Source organism: Propithecus coquereli, unplaced genomic scaffold, assembly GCF_000956105.1.
Source record: "Propithecus coquereli isolate 6110/MARCELLA unplaced genomic scaffold, Pcoq_1.0 Scaffold235, whole genome shotgun sequence".
NCBI classification, from domain to species: domain Eukaryota; kingdom Metazoa; phylum Chordata; class Mammalia; order Primates; family Indriidae; genus Propithecus; species Propithecus coquereli.
Window position 1 is genome coordinate 5,975,477 of NW_012147897.1, and position 20,802 is coordinate 5,996,278.

Here is a 20,802-nt window from a genome sequence, read left to right on the forward strand (position 1 = left end):
AATTATATGTATTCTTTATGTTATGAATTTAAAAACCTGTTCTGAAAAGGGATCCCTAAGCTTCACCAGACTGCCAAGGGGTCTGCAGCACAATAAAGTTCAGAACCATTATATATAGGTCAACTCACATATCTTTAAAACTTGTACATGGTACTGAAGGAAAGGAAATAAACTTAGTAAACCCCTGCCTGGAGCCAGGCCCTGTGTCAGATGCTGGGGGCACAGAAGGGACAGGATGACTCCCTACTTCTGAGGAGCTCACAGTCTGCATGGGAGATGCAATTTCACAGCTCCTGCTACTCATTATCCTATAGGCTGAGAACACAGTTTCTCAGATTTTCCAGGATTTTAAGAAAAGTCAGAAATCCAGATTTTTATATGTTCCCATATAAAACAACTCTTCCAATTTTTAAATGTTGGCAACTAATCAAAATTTTTATAAACCACTGTGTGGGCCAAATAAAGCATGTCTGAAGGCTAAATCTGGCCTGTAATCCACCAGTTTTCAACCTTTGCTCTAGAAGGAGAAAAGAATTCCAGTTAGGGTGGAATAAATTCATTCTGTGGAAGAAAGTAGCAGTGATTTTGAGCTTCCCCCAACCCCTGCTTCCACTCTGTTCCTGTAAACCAGAGAAACAGGGAACTGGAGACTTGGTTTTGAGAAGAGAGGAGGTGGGAGAAGGAGTTCTGTGGTGGGCAGTGGGAGTCCCCGCAATCCAGGTGCAGGCCAGTGAAGAGAGCCATGGCTGTAGTCAGATGCTATGGTGGTGAGAATGTCAAGGGAATTATGGGAACAATAAGGCAATTAAATTATTGTATACCTAGAAAGCCTAAGAAACTCTAGCAAAAAACAAATAAAAATACATGCAAAACAAAAGGAAAAAACCTACTTAAATTATTAAGAAAAAAATGGTGTTATTAGATACAAGATAAATATACAAAAACCAATTGCTTTTCTTATAAACACATAGAAATGGAAATAGAAAAAACATGCCATTTACAATATTGAAAAAAACTACAAAATACTCAGGAATAAATTTAACAAGAAAGACGTAGGGCCCGTATGAAGAAAGCTATACAAGCTTGTATTAATGGAAGGATAGAACACAAGATATAAACAAATGGAAAGATATACCATGCTCTTGGATGGGAAGACAATATCATAGAAATGTCACACCTCCCCAAATCCATTCCATTCCAAACAGAATGCAATGATCTTGATTTTTTTTTTTTTAAGAGACAGGTCTTATTCTGTTTCCCAGGCTGGAGTGCAGTGGTGTGATCATAGCTCACTGTAACCTCGAATTCCTGGGCTCAAGTAATCTTCTTGCCTTAGCCTCCTGAATAGCTGGAACTATAGGTGCAAGCCGCCACACCCAGCTTTTTTATTTTTTATTTTTTTGTAGTGATGAGGTCTTGCTGTATTGCCCAGGCTGGTCTCAAACTTCTGGCCTCAACAAATCCTCCTGCCTTGGCCTACCAAAGTACTTGGATTACAGACGTGAGGCACGGAGCCCAGGAAATCTTGATGTTTATATAGAAGAATAAATGCCCAAGAACAGCCAAAAAGGTATGAAAATTAATAACAGTGCAAGAGGACTTGCCTTGCAGGTATCAGAACAAAATCTAAAACCAATCATTAGGCTATTGGTATAGGACAGAGAAAAAGATCAGTGAAACAGAATAGGAAATCCAGAAATATATCTAAAATATATATCAGAATTTAATATTTGACAGAATGACCTTTTAATCATTTAATAAACAATACTGACACATTTGCTATCTATCTGGAAGCAAGTAAAATTTGATGATTATTTGACTTCATAATGAAAAATACATTTCAGATTATTTTAGGTTTTAATGTAAAATGGAAAACAAGAAAAAAACTTACAAAAAACTTAGAAGACTGTAACAGCAATCTAAGTGAAACATAATCAAATCTGGGAGCTATAAAGAAAAAGTGAGGCCCTGGACAACATTGGAGGCCAAAAGATATACAAGCAGAGTCGACAGACAAATGAGAAATTTAGAAAACATTTGTTATGAAAATGTGAGAGAAAGTTTAATATCTACAGCGAGGTTTTACACATCGACAAGGAAAAGTTAATGCAATAGAAAACCGGGCGAAGGACAAAAATCGGCAATTCACAGAAGAGTTAATACAAATGGGCAAAAACAAATAAAAAGGCGCACAGATCCAGCAGGAGGGAAATGCAATTTAAAGTGATGATGAGAGATCATTTAATACCCATGGCTAAAACTTGCATTTCCTTTTTTTTTTTTTTTTTTTGGCGATAGTGTCCTTGCCAATAAAATCTGCATGTCTGTCAGGGAAACACAGGAAAAGATACTATCATACATTGTGGAAATGTGAACCATTACTGTATTTTTGAAAAGTAAACTCTATTAAAAAATTACATATATTAATATATGTAATCTATATTAAAACGTATAGAATATTTATCCACTGATCTAAAAATCTCACTTCTAGGTATTTATTCCATAGAAACACAACCCCTAGAGAATACAAGCATATGAACAAGAATTTTATTGCAGCATGTTTATAGATGAAGAAAAGATAAGCTAATGTCCATTAATAGGTGAATGGCCGAATAAATTATGGAATATTGACACTATGGAATATTACGTACTGTCAAAAATGAATCAGAGCCATATCCGTTTATTTGGTGGGATTTCCTTGAGGTACTGTTGAATTAAAAAGGCAATATGCAGGAGAGTGTATAGAACACGATCCCATTTTTATAAAACAATGATCAAAAATCCCTAATACATTCACATTTGCATACAATTTAAATGTGTCTGTCAGTGATTATGTGATTGTGGAGAAAACACACAGGTTGGGTAAAAGAATGTGAAATATGGGCTACCTGGAGTGGGGCGGGGGTGGTGCAAGCTGACAAGGGTGGAGGGGAAAGAAAGGGAGAGGAGTTCCATCCTCTGAAACGCCTCTCCCCCAAAAATGAAAGAGCAGGGGCGTTTGGAATTGGACTCTTACACCCTGCAGCCTAGCTAGCCCTCTGGCCCGAAATGCTTGACTCCTGGGACCCCCGCCCCTTGGCCATCCCTCCCACCACGCTATATGTGGCCTTCCATGTTTTTCTCCATGATTCTAGAATGGGACAGTCAAGGCACTGAGGAACAGAGGGGTTACCCGTGGGGGGCACTTTCAGTACATGAAGAAGGACCTCAGGGTTCAGAGTTCAGTGTCTGCTCTCTACAGGCGTGTTGGAAAATTCATGAGTGTGAGGGGAAGAGGCTAAAAGGCATATTAATTCACTTCTTCTCTCAACTTAAGTCCTGCTTCAGTCTTAGCTCACAGACCATGTCCTCAGAGAGGACTCCTCTGAGTCCAGTCCCCACCTCCATTATGTCTCCCTTTTATTAATTCTCCTTTCATGGTACTCATCACAGCTTGCCATTGTTTTTATTTGTGTGTGTGTTTGATATCTATTGCCCCAATAAGCTGTAAGTGCCACAAGGGGAGGGACCTTGCGTGTGTAGCACCCTGTGTGGAACGCAGCAGGGCTCACTGGTCGCTTTCAATAATTTACTTACTCACATAATCTCTTTTTCATTGACTCACTCTTTTATTCATTTCTTTATTCACTTATTCCCTTATTCATTCCAGAAACATGTGCTATTGGCCAATGACTTGTCCCAATCTGAATCTTCTGCTTTCTAGGGTGGCTTTTTGGGAGGAAGTGGGAGCGGGGACGTGACGGCAGAATTCTGGGAACGCACCGGCAACTCGGGAGAGCCTAGCTGGGTGAGTTGGAAGCTCTCCAGGGAAGGAGGAAAGGTTCCAGAAGGGTAGAAGTTCTGAGCGGAAGGTGCTGAAGGATCAGACAGGACAAAGTTGGACGAGATGGGGTGCAGGCTGGGCATAGGCAGACTGCTCTTACTCCCTACGTGTGCCCGGTTCTTCCCGCTTCCGGGCTTGTGCTTGTGCTGTTTGTTCCGCCTGGAAGAGCCTCTCCCCATCTCCACATGTGGAAATCCTACCCTTCCTTGCGGGGCCAGCCCAGATGTCCTAGAAGTCTCCCCTCACTCCTCCAGCTGGAAGGGCTTCTCCCTGCTGCAAACAAACTCCCTGAGCACAAAATCTGGACCTCCCCCGTGGCGCTGACCACTTCCTGGCCTGTGTGTGGTGTGACCCTCTCTCGGTGCGATTGTTCCCATGTATCCTGCAGGGCCCAGGGCCCAGCATAGAGCAGATGCTAACGAATGCGCAGTGCTATGAGTTGGGGCAGGGGCAGTAGTTGTGACCCCATTTTACAGATGGGGAAATGGAGGCACGGATCAGGGGCGTGACTTGCCCTTGTTCCCACAGCCAAGGAGTAGCAGAGCCTGGACTCAGGCCTGCGTTTCTGGTCCCAGAGGCAGGGCTCTTTCCAGGGCAGCTGGGTGGGAGGTGGGGTAGGGTGGGGTGGGGTGGGAGCTGGGTCCTGAGAACCAGCAGGCCAGAGAGATTTGGAGCTCGGATGGCCAAGTTCAGGAAAGCACAGCTGGGGAGGAGCCAAAGTATTTATTATGCTTGGTCTCCAGCTCCAAACAGAGCTGATGGATGGAGCTTCTGCCGTTCCTATAAACAGCTTGAGTCTCCCTGCCCTCCACCCTCCCGGTTCTCAGCCACCACAGCTCCAACTGTTTCCAGTGAGATGGGGGGCGGCCAAGGGAGGGAAAGGAGGAGAGAAGCATGGGCGGGGAGGGGCACAGGGGGAGGAACAAAACTAAGGCAGGGTCCCAGAGAAAGGAGGAAGCCGGGGAAACGGAGGGTGGTCAGAAAGGACTCTTCCCGTGCCTCCCTACTGGCCTCTGCGGCCTTGCAGCCCGCACCCCGCATCCCTCTCTATGTCCCCTCTGTGTTCCTTGGGTGTATGTGAGAAGCCTCGTCACCCCATTCTCTGTGTGAGGGCCTGTTTTAATCTCACAAGTATATAAGTCCTGGAGGGCAGGGGCCATGCACTCAGGAAGCCTTTTCTGAACTCACAGGCCCTAGGGACACAGTGAGGACTCAGGGCAGGACCTCCCCCCAGGAGCTCTTGGCCTGGCAGTGGGTCAGGTAGCCGCCGATGCCACGGGCGAGGGCAGCCCGGGGTGTGGGAAGCTGGAGGAGGTGATGGGAGCACGGGCTGCGGGAGGAGGCGTGTGCAGGTGGGCGGTGGGTACAGAGGCGGGAGAGCCTGGCGCTGGGCGGGGGCTGGAGGGGCCGGGCGGCCTACCAGTTAAGCCCGCTGGCTCCAGAGGGGCACAGACCTGGTTTAAGCCTCAGCTCTCTAAAATGAACAATAGAAATGTCTTCGAAGATGGTTAGCACGAAACCACAACAACGTACATCAATCGGCAGCACAGCCTACCCAGAAGTGCCCGGCAGTCGCCAGGTCAGCACGCCGTGGGCGGCGGCGGGGAGAGGGGGCAGGATGGCAGCAGGGCCCCGGCCTGTCAGGGGCAGGTGAGCGGCCCAAAGGACAAGGGCGCTGGACGGCAGATCCCAGGTCCTGACCAGCGCAGGGGCCCTGAGCAGGTGAGGAGCTGGCGGGTCCGGGCTGTGCTAGTGGAGCACCACACCAGCTCCCGGAGCTGAGGGAGCTGGCCCTGGCACCTCAGGTCGACTGTGACAGGGGGCGGCCAGGTCCTCCCTCTCTCTAGAACGTGCTGAGAGCTCGGGAAGCCGGATGCTCTGATGACCTAGTTGGCAGCTGTGTCCACGTTTGGCTGAAAACAGGAATTTCTGCTTCACTGGGGGTCTTGGCCAGGTAAGCAAACTCCCCTGTTTGCCAGGAAAAGGGGTCAGGGGCCTGGTGGGCTCCCGGCTGGATGGGAGGCCCGAGCTGCTGCCTTCCTCTTAGGCCTTCACTGGGCACCACACGCCTCCCCGCCCCAGCCCCACCCCATCAAACAGGCGTTTGAAACTTCCCTGTGGAGCGCAGGAGGCAGAGCAGGAACGAGGAGGTGAGAGGGCACAGGCCAGAGGAGACGCCGGCCGCTGGATCTCCAGGAGGCAGAGCTGCCAGCACGGCCAGGGGCTGCTGGCCTGAGGGGAGGGGTCCAGGGCGCCTGGGGATGGGGGAGCTTGGGGGAGAAGCAGCTGGGAAGGGAGGGCTGGCACCTGCAGGTCTGGGGGTCCGGCTGCTGAGAAAAGGAGCAGGCCACTAGGGGACAATGCCTGGGGCTACAAACAAAACAAAGCAAATCAAAACAAAAACCGGCAGATACCAGGGCCACAGAACCACTGCTTGCCCGCCAGGCTGTGCCCCACCCTCACCACCTCTCTGTGCTCACTTCTTCACCACCCTGACCCAGGACAGGCAGCTCCTGTACCCTCCCCCTGGCCCCACACTCCGCACTCACCCCCCAACTCCCATCCAGGAACCGGGAATGGTCAACTTTCATCTGCAGCCCAGCCGATAGCTGACTAAATTCTCCAACCCCCGGGGGACCTTTCGTCCTTAGCAGGGGAGGCCTGTGGGTACGGGGGCTGGATGCTCAGGAGGGGGGTGCTGGAGAAAGGGACGCAGACCCTGTCCTCAGAGCCATGGAGTGGCTACAGCTATAAGGGCCATGGTGTTCCCCAGGGAAGAGGGCCTGGGATGGAGTTCTGGTGATCACCATTAGAGACGGCCCAAGGAAGGTCAGCACAGACGAGCCCGAACAGGAGTGGACCGAGAGGGAGGAGACACTGTGTGTGAGGTCAGCTGCAGGGAAAGCATCCTGGTGGTGGCACACAGTAGGGGTGCGTGGGGGAGTGGTCCGCTGCAGGGCTCAGGTAGATGAGGTCTGGAAAGTGCCCTGAGTTTGGCAAAGAACACCAGGGAGCCCTGAGCAAGGGCAGTGTGGGGCTGAGGCAGCCACGTGGATTGCAGATGGGGGGTGGGGAGGGAAACTACTTTACCAAAAAGCTGCCTGTGAAGAGTAAGAGAAGGGAAATGTGGTTTAAGGGTCTTTTTACTGTTTTTAAGACGGGCAAGACTTGTGTCCAACTGAAGTCTGAGAGGAAGACGTGAGCAGAGAGGGAGAGGCTGGGGACAGAGGAGAGTGAGTGAGAGAGGAAGGGGCTGGGGACCGCATGGAGAGGGGCAGAGAGGGCCGAGCACAGAGAAAGGAGGGCATGTGGCTGCAGGAGGACGGAAACCAACCATAGTCACCATCCTCTCAGCGTGGGGTGGGGAGCAGGTTATCTACTGAGCGTGAGGGTCAGCGGTGTGGCGGGGGTCATGCTGGTGGCTGAGGCCCTGAGGTCCAGGGTGGCGATGACCCAGAGCCTCTGTGTCCTCAGGGATTTGCCAGAAGGATGGAAAGACCACAGTGGAAGTAGAGGGGGGAAGGGTTCAGGCAGACGCGATGATGCTGGTTGTCCTCAGCAAAGAGGAGGCTGGAGGGCCACACTGTTTCTCCAAAATTATTTTTAATACATTCAGGTGGGTTATACAAAGAGCTGGTCCCTAGGCCTGGGCTGTGGCCGGCTTGTGGGAGTGACAGCAGCACTGTGTAGTGTTTTCAAAGTCAGGCGTGGGGGCCCACACTTTGGTGTTGTGTGCAGTAGCATCTGCGGTCTGATCCCAGCCAGGACTGGGTCCACCCTGCTGCCTGCGCACCACCATGGCCTAGCCCTGGCTCTGCCCATTGACTATCCCTTAAACCCTTTGGGCCTCAGTTTTCATATCTGTAAAATGGGAGGAGAGAGTATGGCACTTTCATTTTTTCACACATGACCAAGGGCCCTGAGCCAGACCATGGGCTGAGCACAGGTAAGACAATGAAGACAGTGACACAGGGTCTCGGGCTGGTCCCAGGGCTTCCTTTCTTCCCAGACAGCTCCTGACTCCATGGTACGAGGGACAGGGAATTATCTGGTGGGCCTTTCCACTTGTTTCTTTTTCAGAGGAAAAAGAAATCCTGTCATGATGAGGAACAGAAAGAAACTTTGGAGCCAGCATCATCTTGTGACGTGACAGCCGAGAGAGGACACTACTCAGGCCCAACCCCAACCCCACCCCCAAACAGGGTCTGAGTCTTCTTGTTTAGTGGCTCTGCCACCAACTTGTGCAATTCTGAGCAAGTCCCATTCTCTTCCTAAGCCTCAGTGCCCCTCTCTGTATAATGGGGAGGTTGGACTCCAGGGTCTCAAACTCCAGGCTCTACTCCACGGATGAAAGGGAATGAGGAATACAAGAGCAGGAAGAGAAACAGGAGAACCCACACCAGTGTGCAAAGGGGGAAATGAGGGAAACTGAGGCGAAGAGGGAGGGGAGGGCCTGCAGCGTCCTGTCTTCTTTGCTGGCCTGGGAGAGAGGAGAGAGTGGGTGTGCACAGCACAGGACGCTCCCAGGCCCTGTGGGCCATGTGGGGCCGTGTGGGGCCACTTCCTGTCCACCTAACAGCTGGCAGCCCCAACAGTGGCAAAGCTCGGCCCCTAGGGACAGAAGGATGTGGATCTGAATCTCAGCTGTGGCATTTATTAGCTGTGGGGCCCAGAAGGAGACTTATGGAGCCTTAGTTTCCTCTTTTGTAAAATGGGGATAAAATACCAACCGCCAAGAGTTGCCATACAGAGGCAGACACAAGGCTTGGATTTGCATCGAAGCTGCCAAGCCGAGTGCAAAACAGAACCAGATATCTAAGGTTCTAACGCTGGCTCGGCAGCCAGGGTGGGGCTGGAATGGGGAAAGAAGGGGGCTGGAGGGGGGGTTAGGGCAGAATCGGGGTCAGGGTGCACAACATGAGAATGTCAGGTGGGGAAAGAGCCTGTCAGAGCAGGAAACGGAATGGCCCCGTGCTGGGCTGGAGCCCAGGGTGACAACCTCTTAACCAGCCCCTGCTGGAGCTGCCACAGCTCGCCGAACAGCCACTGGATCCAAGACATGCTCATATGGCTCCAGTTCTCTCTTCCGGTCACAAGCTCCTCGTTTTCAGAGGGGCTGAAAGTCATTATCAGATGTGACAAGTAGTCTGCTTGGAAACGTCTCAGACAATCCTCCTGGGCTTGGCCCTCCCTTGCCCTGGCGTGGCCGGGCAGGACTCTCCACGCCGACCCGCGGGGGCTGCAGAGCTCTGGAGCCCTGGGCTTCCACGCCCTGAGGCCCAGCCGCACTGTGTGGTCATGGCACGGCTCCACGACAACCTCTCCTACCAGACTGGGAGGTTCTTGAGGTCAGGAATGTGTCTCATTTACCAGCGTCCCCAGTGTCCAGAGCAGGGCATGGCACAAAACAGATGCCCAGTGAAGGTGTGTTGATCCGATGGGTCAACATTGTTCTCTGCTGCCCCTGACACTGCCCAACTTCCGACTTCCACAGCTGGACCCAAGGGCGGCCTGGGAAGTGGGTCACCTGCCTATGCAGCAGAATGCAGAGAAAGGAGCCCCAGGCTGGGATTTAGACAGCAGGGTTCTTGGACCCTGGCTCATTGTGTGACCTTGGGTCAGTCCTCACCCTCCTCTGTGCCTCTGGCTCCCTCACTGACCTGAAAGTGTCCCCCAGCCTCTTCAGGCTTTGTACTGTTGGTTGAACTTCTGCCGGCGGACGCAGCAACAGGTGGCCAGCATGGTGAGCAGGACGGCAGAGACCAGTGTGAAGGTGAGGATGATGACGAGGTTGACGTTCTTGAGCCCCCCTTTCTCACAGTCCTCAGGACGCACATGGCTCAAGGACACCTTCTCCTGGGAACCGAGGTGACAGGCCAGGTCCTGGGTGGCGTCCACGTCCACACGGCCCTGGTGCAGCTGGGCCGCCAGCCAGCCATTGCCACAGCAGCTCAGCGGATTCCCCTGAAGGTAGAGGCGCCGGAGGCTGGTCTCCAGGCCGCCCATGGCGCTGCCTGGCAGGAGGCTGAAGCTGTTGTTCCGCAGGTCCAGCACCTCCAGTGACACGGCCTGTGTCCAGGCAGGCAGGTGGCTGAGGCGGTTCTGGGCCAGATTGAGCCTCTTGAGGCAGCTGAAGCAGGGCAGGTCCACCTGCAGGACCACCAGCCCATTGCCCTGCAGAGCCAGGACCTCCAAGGAGGTCTCCAGGCCTGCCAAGGCCCCTGTGGCCACATCCAGCCCAGGGTTGGCAGAGAGGTCCAGCTCAGTGAGTGGCGTGTGGAGGAAGGCCCCTGCCCTGAGAACCTCCATCTCATTGTCCACCAGGTTCAGGATGCGGAGGGAGGAGATGCCAGAGAAGGCCACACATCCTGAGGGACCAGGCTCCCCCGGCCCCCCACAGGGGCTGACCCGGTTCCCCTGCAGGTTGAGCCTCTGTAGGCTGCTCAGGCTAGCAAAGGTGTAGGGGGGCAGGTCCCGCAGGGCGTTGTCCTGGAGGAGCAGTGTCCGCAGGGACCCCAGGGCTCTGGCGCTCAGTTCTAGTGCCTCCAGCGCATTGTGGCTTAAGTCCAGGAGCACCAGGCAGGGCAGGGTGCCCAAGCGCCGGGCCTCGAAGGCCCGCAAGCAGTTTCGGCTGAGGTTCAAGAAGCGCAGGGAGGTCAGGCGCTCAAGAAAGCCGTCAGGGACGAGCTCGATCTCATTATAGCTCAAATCCAGATTCAAGAGCTGGGAGAAGGGATGGGCGCTGGCGTTCCAGCTGGGGTTTGAGAGCCGCAAGGCTGACCAGCCCTCGGAAGGCGCGTGGATGCCCTCGCTGCCCTGGGGCGGCCCCGCAGGGAGACGGATGAGGTTGTTGGACACGTTCAGGTAGATGAGTCTCGGGAGCTCGGCCAGGTCAGGGAAATGGAGCAGTTTGTTCTCCCGCAGGTCCAGCCAGGCGAGCTGGTATTCGGCCTGGGGCTCGGGGGCCGTCTGAAAGGCCTCGATGCTGTTGCAGCTCAGGTCGAGCACCCGCAGCTGCTGCAGGCTGAAGTCGGAGATGCAAGTGAGGGAATTCCTGGAGAGATTGAGGTGGGCCAGGCGGGGCAGGGCCTCGAAAGCACCGTCCTCGATGTCCATCAGCACGTTGCTGTGCAGGTCGAGCCGCTCCAGGGCGGGCATGCCGCGGAACGTGTGGCGGCTGAGGCGCGTCAGGCTGTTCTCTGCCAGCGACAGGCTGCGCAAGCTGGGTGCCTCCCCCAGCAGCCGCTCCACCAGGCCGCTGTACAGGCTGTTCCCGGACAGGTCCAGGGAGGTCACGTGTGGCAGGGGACCCAGACCGCTGGCACTCAGCGCAGTGCCCACCGCCAGGCGGTTGTGGGCCAGGCTGAGGTGCTCTAGGTGGGGCAGGGCCTGGAAGACGCCCGGTTGGAGGAAGCTGATCTCGTTGGTGCTCAGGTCCAGGTGACGAAGTGCTGTGTAGAAGCCCAGAGGTGAGGACAGGACACTCTGCAGCTGGTTTCCAGATAGATCAAGGGCCTCAGTGTCCAGCGGGAGTACCGAGGGGACCTGGAGCAGGCCCAGGCCCTGGCAGGAGACCTCCTTGTCCACCTGCAGGAGCGGGGAGGACAGCAGCCGGCGTGAATGGGTGCAGAAGGGGATGGAAACAGACACCTTTCTCTGGGGAGGATTACTAGCCCCCCACCAGGCATGGGCAGCCTCCTCCTCTGGACTCTCAGAATGCTCGGCTTCCTCCACCACAGCCATCACCCCTGTCTGCGTGGCCATCCCGCTACCTGCCCCATCTCTGGCACCCAGCAAGGTGCTGGGCACAAGGAAGGGACTCACTGAAGGTTCGATGGGTAGACAGATGAGAGAGGATAGACAGATCTACCACAAATGCACTAACAGAGAGGAACCCTGTGCTGATTATTGTCCCATTTCACAGGAAACTGAGCCATATATCACCCAAGCTCTGCCCCCGGGCTCCTGGTTCCACATCTTGGGTCCCCGCTATGGGCACAGATAGTTACATTTCCAGTGTTAGATGGGAATCCACTTTGGGAGAATGTTTCCAAGAGGGAAAACTATAATTTCTGCTCCTGTCATCACTTTTCATGTTGGCCTTTCGCCCCAGATCTCGTTCAAGCTCGCATTCCACGGGCACAGCCGGGGCGCCGGAGCCTGCCTTCCTCGCGACGCTCCCAGATGTGGCCTCCTTTCCGCTGCTGCTGCCTGCGCCCTGTAGGCGGTGGCTTCCTTCCCATGGCCAGTCCAGCCGGGCCCCTGGAGCACAGGGGAAAAGATGGCCAGGGCCCAACCCACGGTCTTTGGTGACAGGACTGCTCGTGCTGTGTGACCTCCATCAAGTCACATTACCACTCTGGTTTCTTATCCAGAAAGTAACTCATCCTTCCCTAGCACCCACATGACATTTTACACTGTGTCTAACACTGTCAGGTCTGTGGTCTCATTGGTCTTTCATAGCAGCCCACCTGTCTGGTGTGGTCACCCTACTGACAGAAACCCAGGCTCAGAGAGGGAAGGGAGGCTCCGGGATTACCCAGCTGGAGAGAAGCAGGGCTGGGATTTGAACCCAGGTCTTTTAACAACCAAAGGCCCCACTCTTGTCTTTCCACAGAATGTGCCTTCTGGGGCCAGAATTCTTTTTGTGCAAATGCAGGTCTCCTTTCATTTCTTCCAACGCCCCAGGAACCTCAGCCTTTCCCCACAAAGGGTCTGACTTCCTCAACCACCCAGCTCAGGCCCCTCCTGCCCCCAGCCTCTGTGTCTCCACCGACCCCTTCCGCCCCATCCTTTCTCCAAATGCCTGGCAACTGCTCAAAAGCTCCGCTCTGTGTTGCACCTCTGCTTAAACCCCTCCCCGGCAAAGTCCAGGAGCCTCAGCAGGGGTGTTCAAGGCTGTGGCCCCTGCCAACCTGTCCCCTCACCTCCCAGCCCATCCCAATCCAGCCCGCATGCAGTGACCACACCTGACCTCGGCCCATCACGGCCTCCCACACACCCCGCTGGGCCTCGTCTCTGTGCTGGTTGTGCCACCCTGACCGGATCCACTGGGCTCCCTGGCTGTGCTCCTTCTCTCATGGCTTTGCCACCCTGAATCGTGACTGTGTGGGGACCTGCTGGACGGTGAGCTCAGAGCAAACAGAGACTGTTTTGGGGACATGGATGCTCTGGACCTGACCTACAGGAGGTGCTCAGTCATTTTTTCTAATGAACGAGATTCACAGGTATCATCGGTTTAGCAAAGGCCTGAGGCATTGAATCAATCCCCTCTCCAGAGGAAAGAAGAGATGATCCACATATTCGGATTAGAGCCAAAGACTGTTAGAGCAAACAGAGTGCAGCCCACCCACTTCCCAGATGGGGAGACTGAGGCCTGGAGATGGCAGTGACTTGCACAAGGTCACAGTGGCTGAGCTGGCAGAGCAGAAACATGAGCCTGGATGTTCCTGGCCTGGCTCAGCTCTGTGCTTCCTCTCGAGAGCCCCGAGGCGGGTGGGGTAAGGAACAGCTGCCCAGTTGCAGACACCTGTGTGATTCTTCCTACTGAAGGCAGTACAGTGACTGGCCCTACAAGCTCCAGGGCAGGCAGCATCCTCAAGGTCCAGACCCAGGGACACCCCACAGTTGGGCACCCATGGAAACCAGAAACCCACCCTGGCTACCTTGCCAGTCCTTGCCCCTTCCTCCCTCCCAGCCTCCCTGCCTGCTGGGGCCACTAAGCATAGCCTCCCCTGCACTACCAGCGCCCTGGGCATTTCTGACTTAAAGAAGAAACAACAACATGAATACCATGACCACCATTGTTGGGTGGTCAGGCTCGTGTCAGGCTTCAGGGTGCAGAGACCCCTCCTTTAATCCTCCAGGCATTGTGGCCCCATTCCTATTGTACCCCCTAAGGAAACTGAGGCTTAGTGGGGTGGGCTGCCCCAAATCAGTTAGCTGGGGGCTCAAAACTACCGTTTTTGAGTTCCTTTTCCTATTGGGGCAAGACGAGTTCTGGCCCTTGGGCCCTCAGCTGGCCAAGCCCCCGGGCCGATTCCCTCAGCACAGTAAATAACACTAGGCACCATTTACGGAGCCTTATGGTATGGGGGGCACAGTGTGGTGCTTCATATGCTACCCCACATGCAAACCCAGAGGCATAACACCTGTGGATCAGCAAAGCTTCCCTGGGGCCCCAGCGCCTGAGAGTTGAGCCAAGACACGAAGCTGGCCAAGCCCGGAGCCCAAGACTTGCTTTCTACGCAGGTGTACAGGACCCCTGCTCTAGAGGCCGGGCAGCTGCTGGTGGGCAGGGTCGCACTGGGACAGCCAGCTCTCCCATCCGGTCCAGGAAGGAGTCTGAGGCCAGGGCAGTGCTCAGCACTCCATTTCTAGGGTCCCCACGCCTCAGAGGCCCAGCACCGCCTGATTTGCAGGGGGAGGAATCTTAGAGGAATTGGGCCTGTCCCCTGAGTTTAGGGCTTCCATCCACTGTCTCTGGGATTTCAGGATACCACTGCCCAGCTTCTTTTGCAGGAGGAAAGAGGACTTGCCATCCAGCTCCATTTTACCACATGCACGTGGGAGGGAAACAGGGTAGGAGAGGCGCCAGGTGGTGGACAGCATAATGGAGAGCCGGGCTCAAATCCTGGCTCTGTCACCTCCTATCTGTAGGCCCCTGGTGGGTCACACGTCTTCTCTGTATCTCCTGAGTGTATTATACTCCATGCTGGTTCAGAAAGTGCTTTCTTGTCTATCATCTCATTTCCCCAGCATCCAAAGCTCGCCCCGCTTCCCCTGTGCCAGTCGGTGGCCAAGGCCCTTCACCTCTGAGCCTCAGTCTCCCCAAGGTAGACTGTGCATCTGTATTTGGTGACGTCTGAGGCCTTCTCTGCCCACTATTCTGGTTCTGGGAATCTTGGGCCTCTGAGAGTGGTGGCGACAGCCAACATTTGCACCCTGGGGAAGGGCCACTAGCAGGTGGCTGCCAGCACTTCTGGCCTCCTGAAGCAGCCTGCCATTCCGTGTCACAAGCTCTGAGTCCCAGGTCCAAGTGGGGCTGCTAGAGGACCTGTCCTTTCCCCAGCCAGTCTCCGGCTTTGGTCTCAGTGACTGCCTAGCCTCATAAATGGACCTAGGTAGTCTCTTTCTCCTGTACCTCACAGCGTCACAGGAACTTTAGGGATAGTTTCCCTGTCTTGGGGCAGAAAAAAGGAACAAAAAGCAAATCAAATATGGCCCTTGCCCTAGAGAAGATCTTGGTCTGGCAGGTGAGACTGGCTTGAGCCCTTTCACCGACCATGTGCTTGGTGTGCTCGGTATTGAGACAAAGGGAAGCTTGGGGACTGCAGGAACCCAGAGGAGGGAGCAACCGGACTAGGTCAGCCTGGGAGGGTCAGGGGAGGCTTCCTAGAGGAGGCAGCATTTGACCTGCACAATAATAAGTGAGAGGCATCCTAGCAGGTAGTTCCAGATCAAGAAGCCCAGTTAGGGAAGGGAATTTGTCCCCAGGAGAGACCAGAACAGAGTAGTCCCTCCCGGCTAGCCCATCCCCAACCCCCACACATATACACATTCCGGATCCCCCAGCTGGGCCACTGCCCTGTGGGGACAGCTTGGAGGAATAGAGTCTAGTATCGGCCCCACTGTTCCTAGCTGAATGACCTTGGACAAGTCACCTAACCTCTCCAAGCCTCAATTACTAGCTTTGTAAAATGGGAATAATGGAGCTTACCTGGCAGGATTGTTGGGTAAACAACATATTTAAACATCCTAGTAGGTGCTCACTAAATGCAAAATATATCCCCTTTCTTCTCCTGACTCTTCTAACTCTGGCTTCTGGGGCTGGGGATGTAGGACACCCTAGGCTGGGGAGATGGGGGTGGCCCCTACCCTGCCTGGGCATCTTACCATCTTACAGGGCACCTTGTCTCGGTGTTGGGAGGCAGCCAGGCCTAGGGTCAGCACGGCCAGGAGCAGCAGGATCAGGTGGCACATGGCTCTGCGTAGGGTGAGGAGGAAAGGGGAACACTGTGAGACCACTGGCTCCTTCCCACTGGCAGCCCCCTGCCCCCACCCTGTCTGGGCCTGCCATCGGGAAACCCCAGACCACAGCTGGGGCTGGAATAAAGGTGCCATGAACAGGGAAGGGAGCAGGGTGGGAAATGGGGCTATAGCCTGTCACAGAGGGCCTCTGACACCAGGCCGAGGAGCTGGACCATCACCCAGGGGAAGCAAGAGTTTTAAAGCAGTGGGTGACTTGGTCAGATATGGGTTTTCAAAAGCCCTAATCCAGTGAAAGACAGCCTGGAGGGGTTGTGCAGGAGGCAGAGGGACCCTAAGGGCTGCCCTGGGCCACTGTCAGGGCCTGGGGGTGGGTGGGACAGAGACAGGTGGGCCCCTGACCCCATTCCCACCCAGGCCACAAGCAGGTCCTCCCATCCTATCCTCCAGCCCCACATGGAATTCCTCATTCTCTGCCCCTCCCCCCACTCTTATTTTGCCCTTTTTCTTTTGATTCTGATTCTCGAGCCATTGCCATTGTTCACGGGCTGAGCCCGGGCCCTGACAGGAAGCCGCACAGGAGGCTGCCCTGCCCTGGCGCTGTGCTGCGGACTTCCCCAGGAGCAGGCCGCCAGGCCCTGTACTTTCACTGAAGCCACACTCCATGAACAGCCTGGGGGGTGGCGTGAGGGGGCCACACAGGCCCTGGCACGGCTGAATCCCAGTGTGTCTGGGGGTTCACTCACTCCCTCACCGAGGACAGGAGCCAAGTGCAAGGGATATACAAATCCAGCCATCAATTACATTCATTCATTCATTCATATCTACTAAATGCCTCCTCATATTTGGCTCTGCCTTGAGAACAGAACACAAAAACATGCATAGAAATGACCATAATATGGACAGAGACTATGAACAAGGAAGGACACATAAAGCCCTCCAAGAGCACTGGACTCAGAGCCACCCACATCCGACTGTTCCCTCCCGTCTCCTCTGCTTACTACTGTGTGACCTCGTACAAGCCACTTCACCTCTCTGAGCCTCAGTTTCCTCATCTGAGGTTAATGACAGCCACACCAAGTTTTGTCGAGGACCAAATGAGATATATTCTATGAAAATGCCACTTACAGAGCCCTCATTATGCACTAGGCACTCTTCTCAAAATTTATAAGTATTAACTCATTTAATCCTCACAATAATCCCCTGGCTTGGTTCCATTATCACCTTTCCCATTTTACAGAAGAGAAAACTGAGGCTCAGACAAGTTAAATAATATGCCCAAGGTCACACAGCTAACAAGTGGCAGGACCAGGCAAGTCTGGCCCCTGGGTCTGTGTCCTTAACCTCTCCACTGTAAGGTCTCCCACAGTGAGCGCTCAGTAAATGAGTGCTGAGTGGTGACTCTGAAGGATGCTTTAGGAGAAAAGGCATTTACAGGGCTTCTGAGGGCTGTGTCCTCCACTGCAATGAATTTTAAATGAAGATGGCAGCTCTGAGGTCCTTTCAAGGACCACAGTGGTACCTGTTAACCCCTATTCCCTGGTTCCCCTCAGGGCCACAGGCCTGTCCCCACCACCGCTCTGTTCTCACCTGGATCACAGGTTGCACATTCACAGGAAATTTGGTTTTACTGTTTGAAAAACAGAACGTCAGCACCCGTCTGAAAGCTAGCCTACTCAGAATTGAGTGAAAACCCTTCTAGGGGCCTTCAAAGGCACTGGGGAGTGTGAGCCCGTCCAGCTCTGCTCCCCAACCTCCTGTCTCACTGGCGCCTCTCGCACCCTGGGTTCTGGGGGCCTCACATGTCCTCTGGTTCCCTGCTCCAAACCATCACGTCTTCTCCTCTCCTCTCCTGCTGAATACCTCCTCATCTTTCAGGTCTTAGCTTAGATGTCACCTCATCCAAGAAGCCTTCTTTGCTTCCCCAAGTCTGGCTACATCCTCCAGTCCTCCCAGAGCCCCTAAGCTTCTCCCAGAGCACAGCGCCAAGCACTCATGGTTGGTTTACCCCACCCCCTCCTACGGGGATGCCCCTAGAGCAGGGAGGACTCACTCTCCTCTGAGACCAGTCTTATAGCACATGACAGGCCAGGGGTGGCACAGAGAATTGATGCTAGGAGTCTTGGTGACATGGTGGCACTGGCAAGAGCAGTTCTCCTTGACTTTTTCCCTCACCTCCCTGCCACATTTCCTTCCCCCCTTCAGCGGGTTCTGACTGCTTTCCCCAAAAAACAGACCCCAGATGCACCCACCTCCCTCCACCATCACTGCCACAGACTGAGCCACCACCCCAATCCTGGGCCTTGACCACAGCAATGGCCACCTCAGTCATTTGCTTCCTTGCTTCCACCCTGAGCCCTTATAATCTGTCCTACACATAGCAGCCAGAGTGAAATTTTAAAATTATATATCAGGTCACAAATCTTTACTATTTGAAAATCTTTGATAAACTCCAAGCTTTACACAATCTCCTCTCTAACTCCATTGACCATTTTCCCTTCCCTCACCAAATTCCAGCTTTTTCACTGTTCCTTAAACACAGTAAGTTCATTCCTGCCTTGGGCCTTTGCACCTGCTGTTCCCTCTGCCTGGAATGCTCTTCCTGCTCCTCACATGTTTTTTTTTTTTGTTTTTTGAGACAGAGTCTCACTCTTTTGCCCGGGCTAGAGTGCCGTGGCGTCATCCTAGCTCACAGCAACCTCAAACTCCTGGGCTCAAGCGATCCTCCTGCCTCAGCCTCCTGAGTAGCTGGGACTACAGGCATGCGCCACCATGCCCGGCTAATTTTTTCTATATATTTTTAGTTGTCCGATTAATTTCTTTCTATTTTTAGTAGAGAGGGGGTCTCGCTCTTGCTCAGGCTGGTTTCGAACTCCTGAGTTCAAACAATCCGCCAGCCTCAGCCTTCCAGAGAGCTAGGATTACAGGAGTGAGCCACTGCGCCCGGCCCTTCTATTTCTTATTCTATGGGAACAGCAGCCTGCTGAGTGGCTGCTCACTAAAGATCTAGTGAACAAGTGGGAAGCGGGGGCAGAAGCTCACTGCAGTGGACTGAGTAGCGTGTGCGAGTTGAGGACAAGGAAGGGTCCTGGTTCGGTTCTGAGCCTGAGGGCAGAGAGGCCAAAGGGGCCCTTATTTCCTCCTCTTCTACCAAATCCCAGCCTACCCCCAAGGCCATGTGCACATCCAGGAAGGACCGTCCCTACAGCACGTGGCAACTCTGCCCTGGCATGTGACAGGAGGGAAGAGGCCTGTCAGCTGTGGGTACTCCTCGGTGGTGCCCAAGACACAGTATGTAGGATGTAAGGGTGATTCTTTCCCAGAAGGGAAGACTGGGGTCACTTAGGCCCAGTCTCAAATCCAAATTCCATCACTCACCAACCCTGCTCCCTGGGGCTCCCTTAACCTCTCCGTGCCTTAGTGTCCCACCTGTAAGGCAAGCAGCCTGGTTCCCATCTGCCACTGGCCACCCCCAGCCATTGTAATGATCAAGCAGAGAATGGCTGTGAAGGTGCCCTAGATACTTATTGTCCTTCCCAGCTGGGACAGTGACCCACAGGGCTGAGCATCCCAGATGAGGTGTGCTGAGGCCGGAGGCCCCAGGCCCGCAGACCAGTGGCCTAGGCAAGAGGAGGCAGCAGACTCTCAGGACTCTGAAAGAGCGTGTGTGTGTGTGTGTGTGTGTGTGTGTGTGTGTGTGAGAGAGAGAGAGAGAGAGAGAGAGAGAGAGAGAGAGATGGGGGTGGGGGGCCAATGACACCTATCAAAATAAGCCCATCCCAACTACTTAAGGATGTTAGACATTCTTCTAAGCACTTGACCCATATCATCTCATTTAATTCTAACAACCACCCATTGAGGCAATTACTGTTTAATTTCGATTTTACAGATAAGAAAACTGAGGCTCTGAAAGGTGAGGTGACTTACCCTCAGTTACCCAGCTCCTAAGTGTCCTGGAGCTGGGATTTATCCAGGTCTATGCGCTGTGTTTTCTCTAGCACGTGCTAAGCTGACTGCCCCTATAGAACTGTCCCCATTTTGCCCATGAAGAAAAGGAGGCTCAGAGAAGTGACTTACCCAAAGTCACACAGGCAGCAGATTGCAGAGTCAGGATCAGAATCTAGTCCATCTGCCTCCAAAGCAAATGTTTCCACCACACCAGGCCAAGATTCCCCTCCCTAGCCCCGGCCAGCGACCCCTCACACACAGGCACTGGAGCAGAGCAGACCGGCTCGCAGCTGGGCTCTGGGGTCCTCCCTCTCCCTCCTCTCAGCCTCCATCTGACTTACTGGCAGAGCGGGGTCCTGGGAGATCTGCTGCGGACGTTCCCGCTGAGCAGTGAATCACTACGGGCAAGCCCCGTTCTGGAGACATGTGCATCCCACGGGGGAATTAGACCTTAACCCAAAGGAATGTGGCTGTGATGGCGGAATTTCAGGCAGCTCGGGGCGGGGGTGGGGGTCCCTCACATCTTACCAACCATGAAGAAGGCTGGCTTCAGAGCCCTTTGCAGAGCGGTGGGTGCCCCCACCCCCACCGCGAGAGCTGGGCAGGCTGCCTAGTGCGGTGGGTCAGGCGGCCCCACGCTGGGCCGTGATCGAAGCGTGGTAGGAACCCTGCATTCAAATCCTGGTCTGCCCTGGACTCGCTGTGTGTGTGTCCCTGGGCAAGTCCCGGTCTTCGTGTCATTGTTTTCCCAGCTGTCAAATGGGAACGCCGGCCTCACCCCTTCGCGGGAAAGATCAGCGGAGACAGGAGCCTCGGAAACGTCTCAGGGGCTGAGGGAGGACGAGCCCCGTGTCCAGGCACGAAAGCGGGGCGGTGGGACGGGAGCGCTGGCCCGGCCCGGCTCACGAGGGCGCGGGACGGTGGGCTCCCCAGGGGCCGGCCAGCCTCGCCGCGGGCGGCTCCTACCTGGTCAGCGCGGCCGCAGCTCCTGTCCCGGGCAGCCTCGGCACATTTTGCGCAGCCCTGCCCCGCGCGCCCACCCC

At 54.3% G+C, this 20,802-nt stretch overlaps 1 protein-coding gene across 2 annotated transcripts; it reads right to left on the minus strand.

The window, feature by feature from the left end:
* Positions 1-9,106: 9,106 nt before the first annotated feature.
* LRRC32 (leucine rich repeat containing 32) lies at positions 9,107-20,108 on the minus strand. Of its 2 annotated transcripts, XM_012645593.1 has the most exons (4): positions 19,889-20,108; positions 15,719-15,809; positions 10,055-11,410; positions 9,107-10,012 (listed from the first exon to the last, which is right to left on the minus strand). In XM_012645593.1, the coding sequence occupies exons 2-4, from the start codon at positions 15,803-15,805 to the stop codon at positions 9,506-9,508; spliced, it is 1,950 nt and encodes a 649-aa protein (XP_012501047.1). In that variant the 5' UTR covers positions 15,806-15,809; positions 19,889-20,108; the 3' UTR covers positions 9,107-9,505. The 2 variants fall into 2 exon arrangements, with proteins under 2 accessions (XP_012501047.1, XP_012501046.1); XM_012645592.1 differs by lacking the exon at positions 19,889-20,108 and having other exon boundaries at positions 9,107-11,410; positions 15,719-15,805.
* Positions 20,109-20,802: the final 694 nt, after the last annotated feature.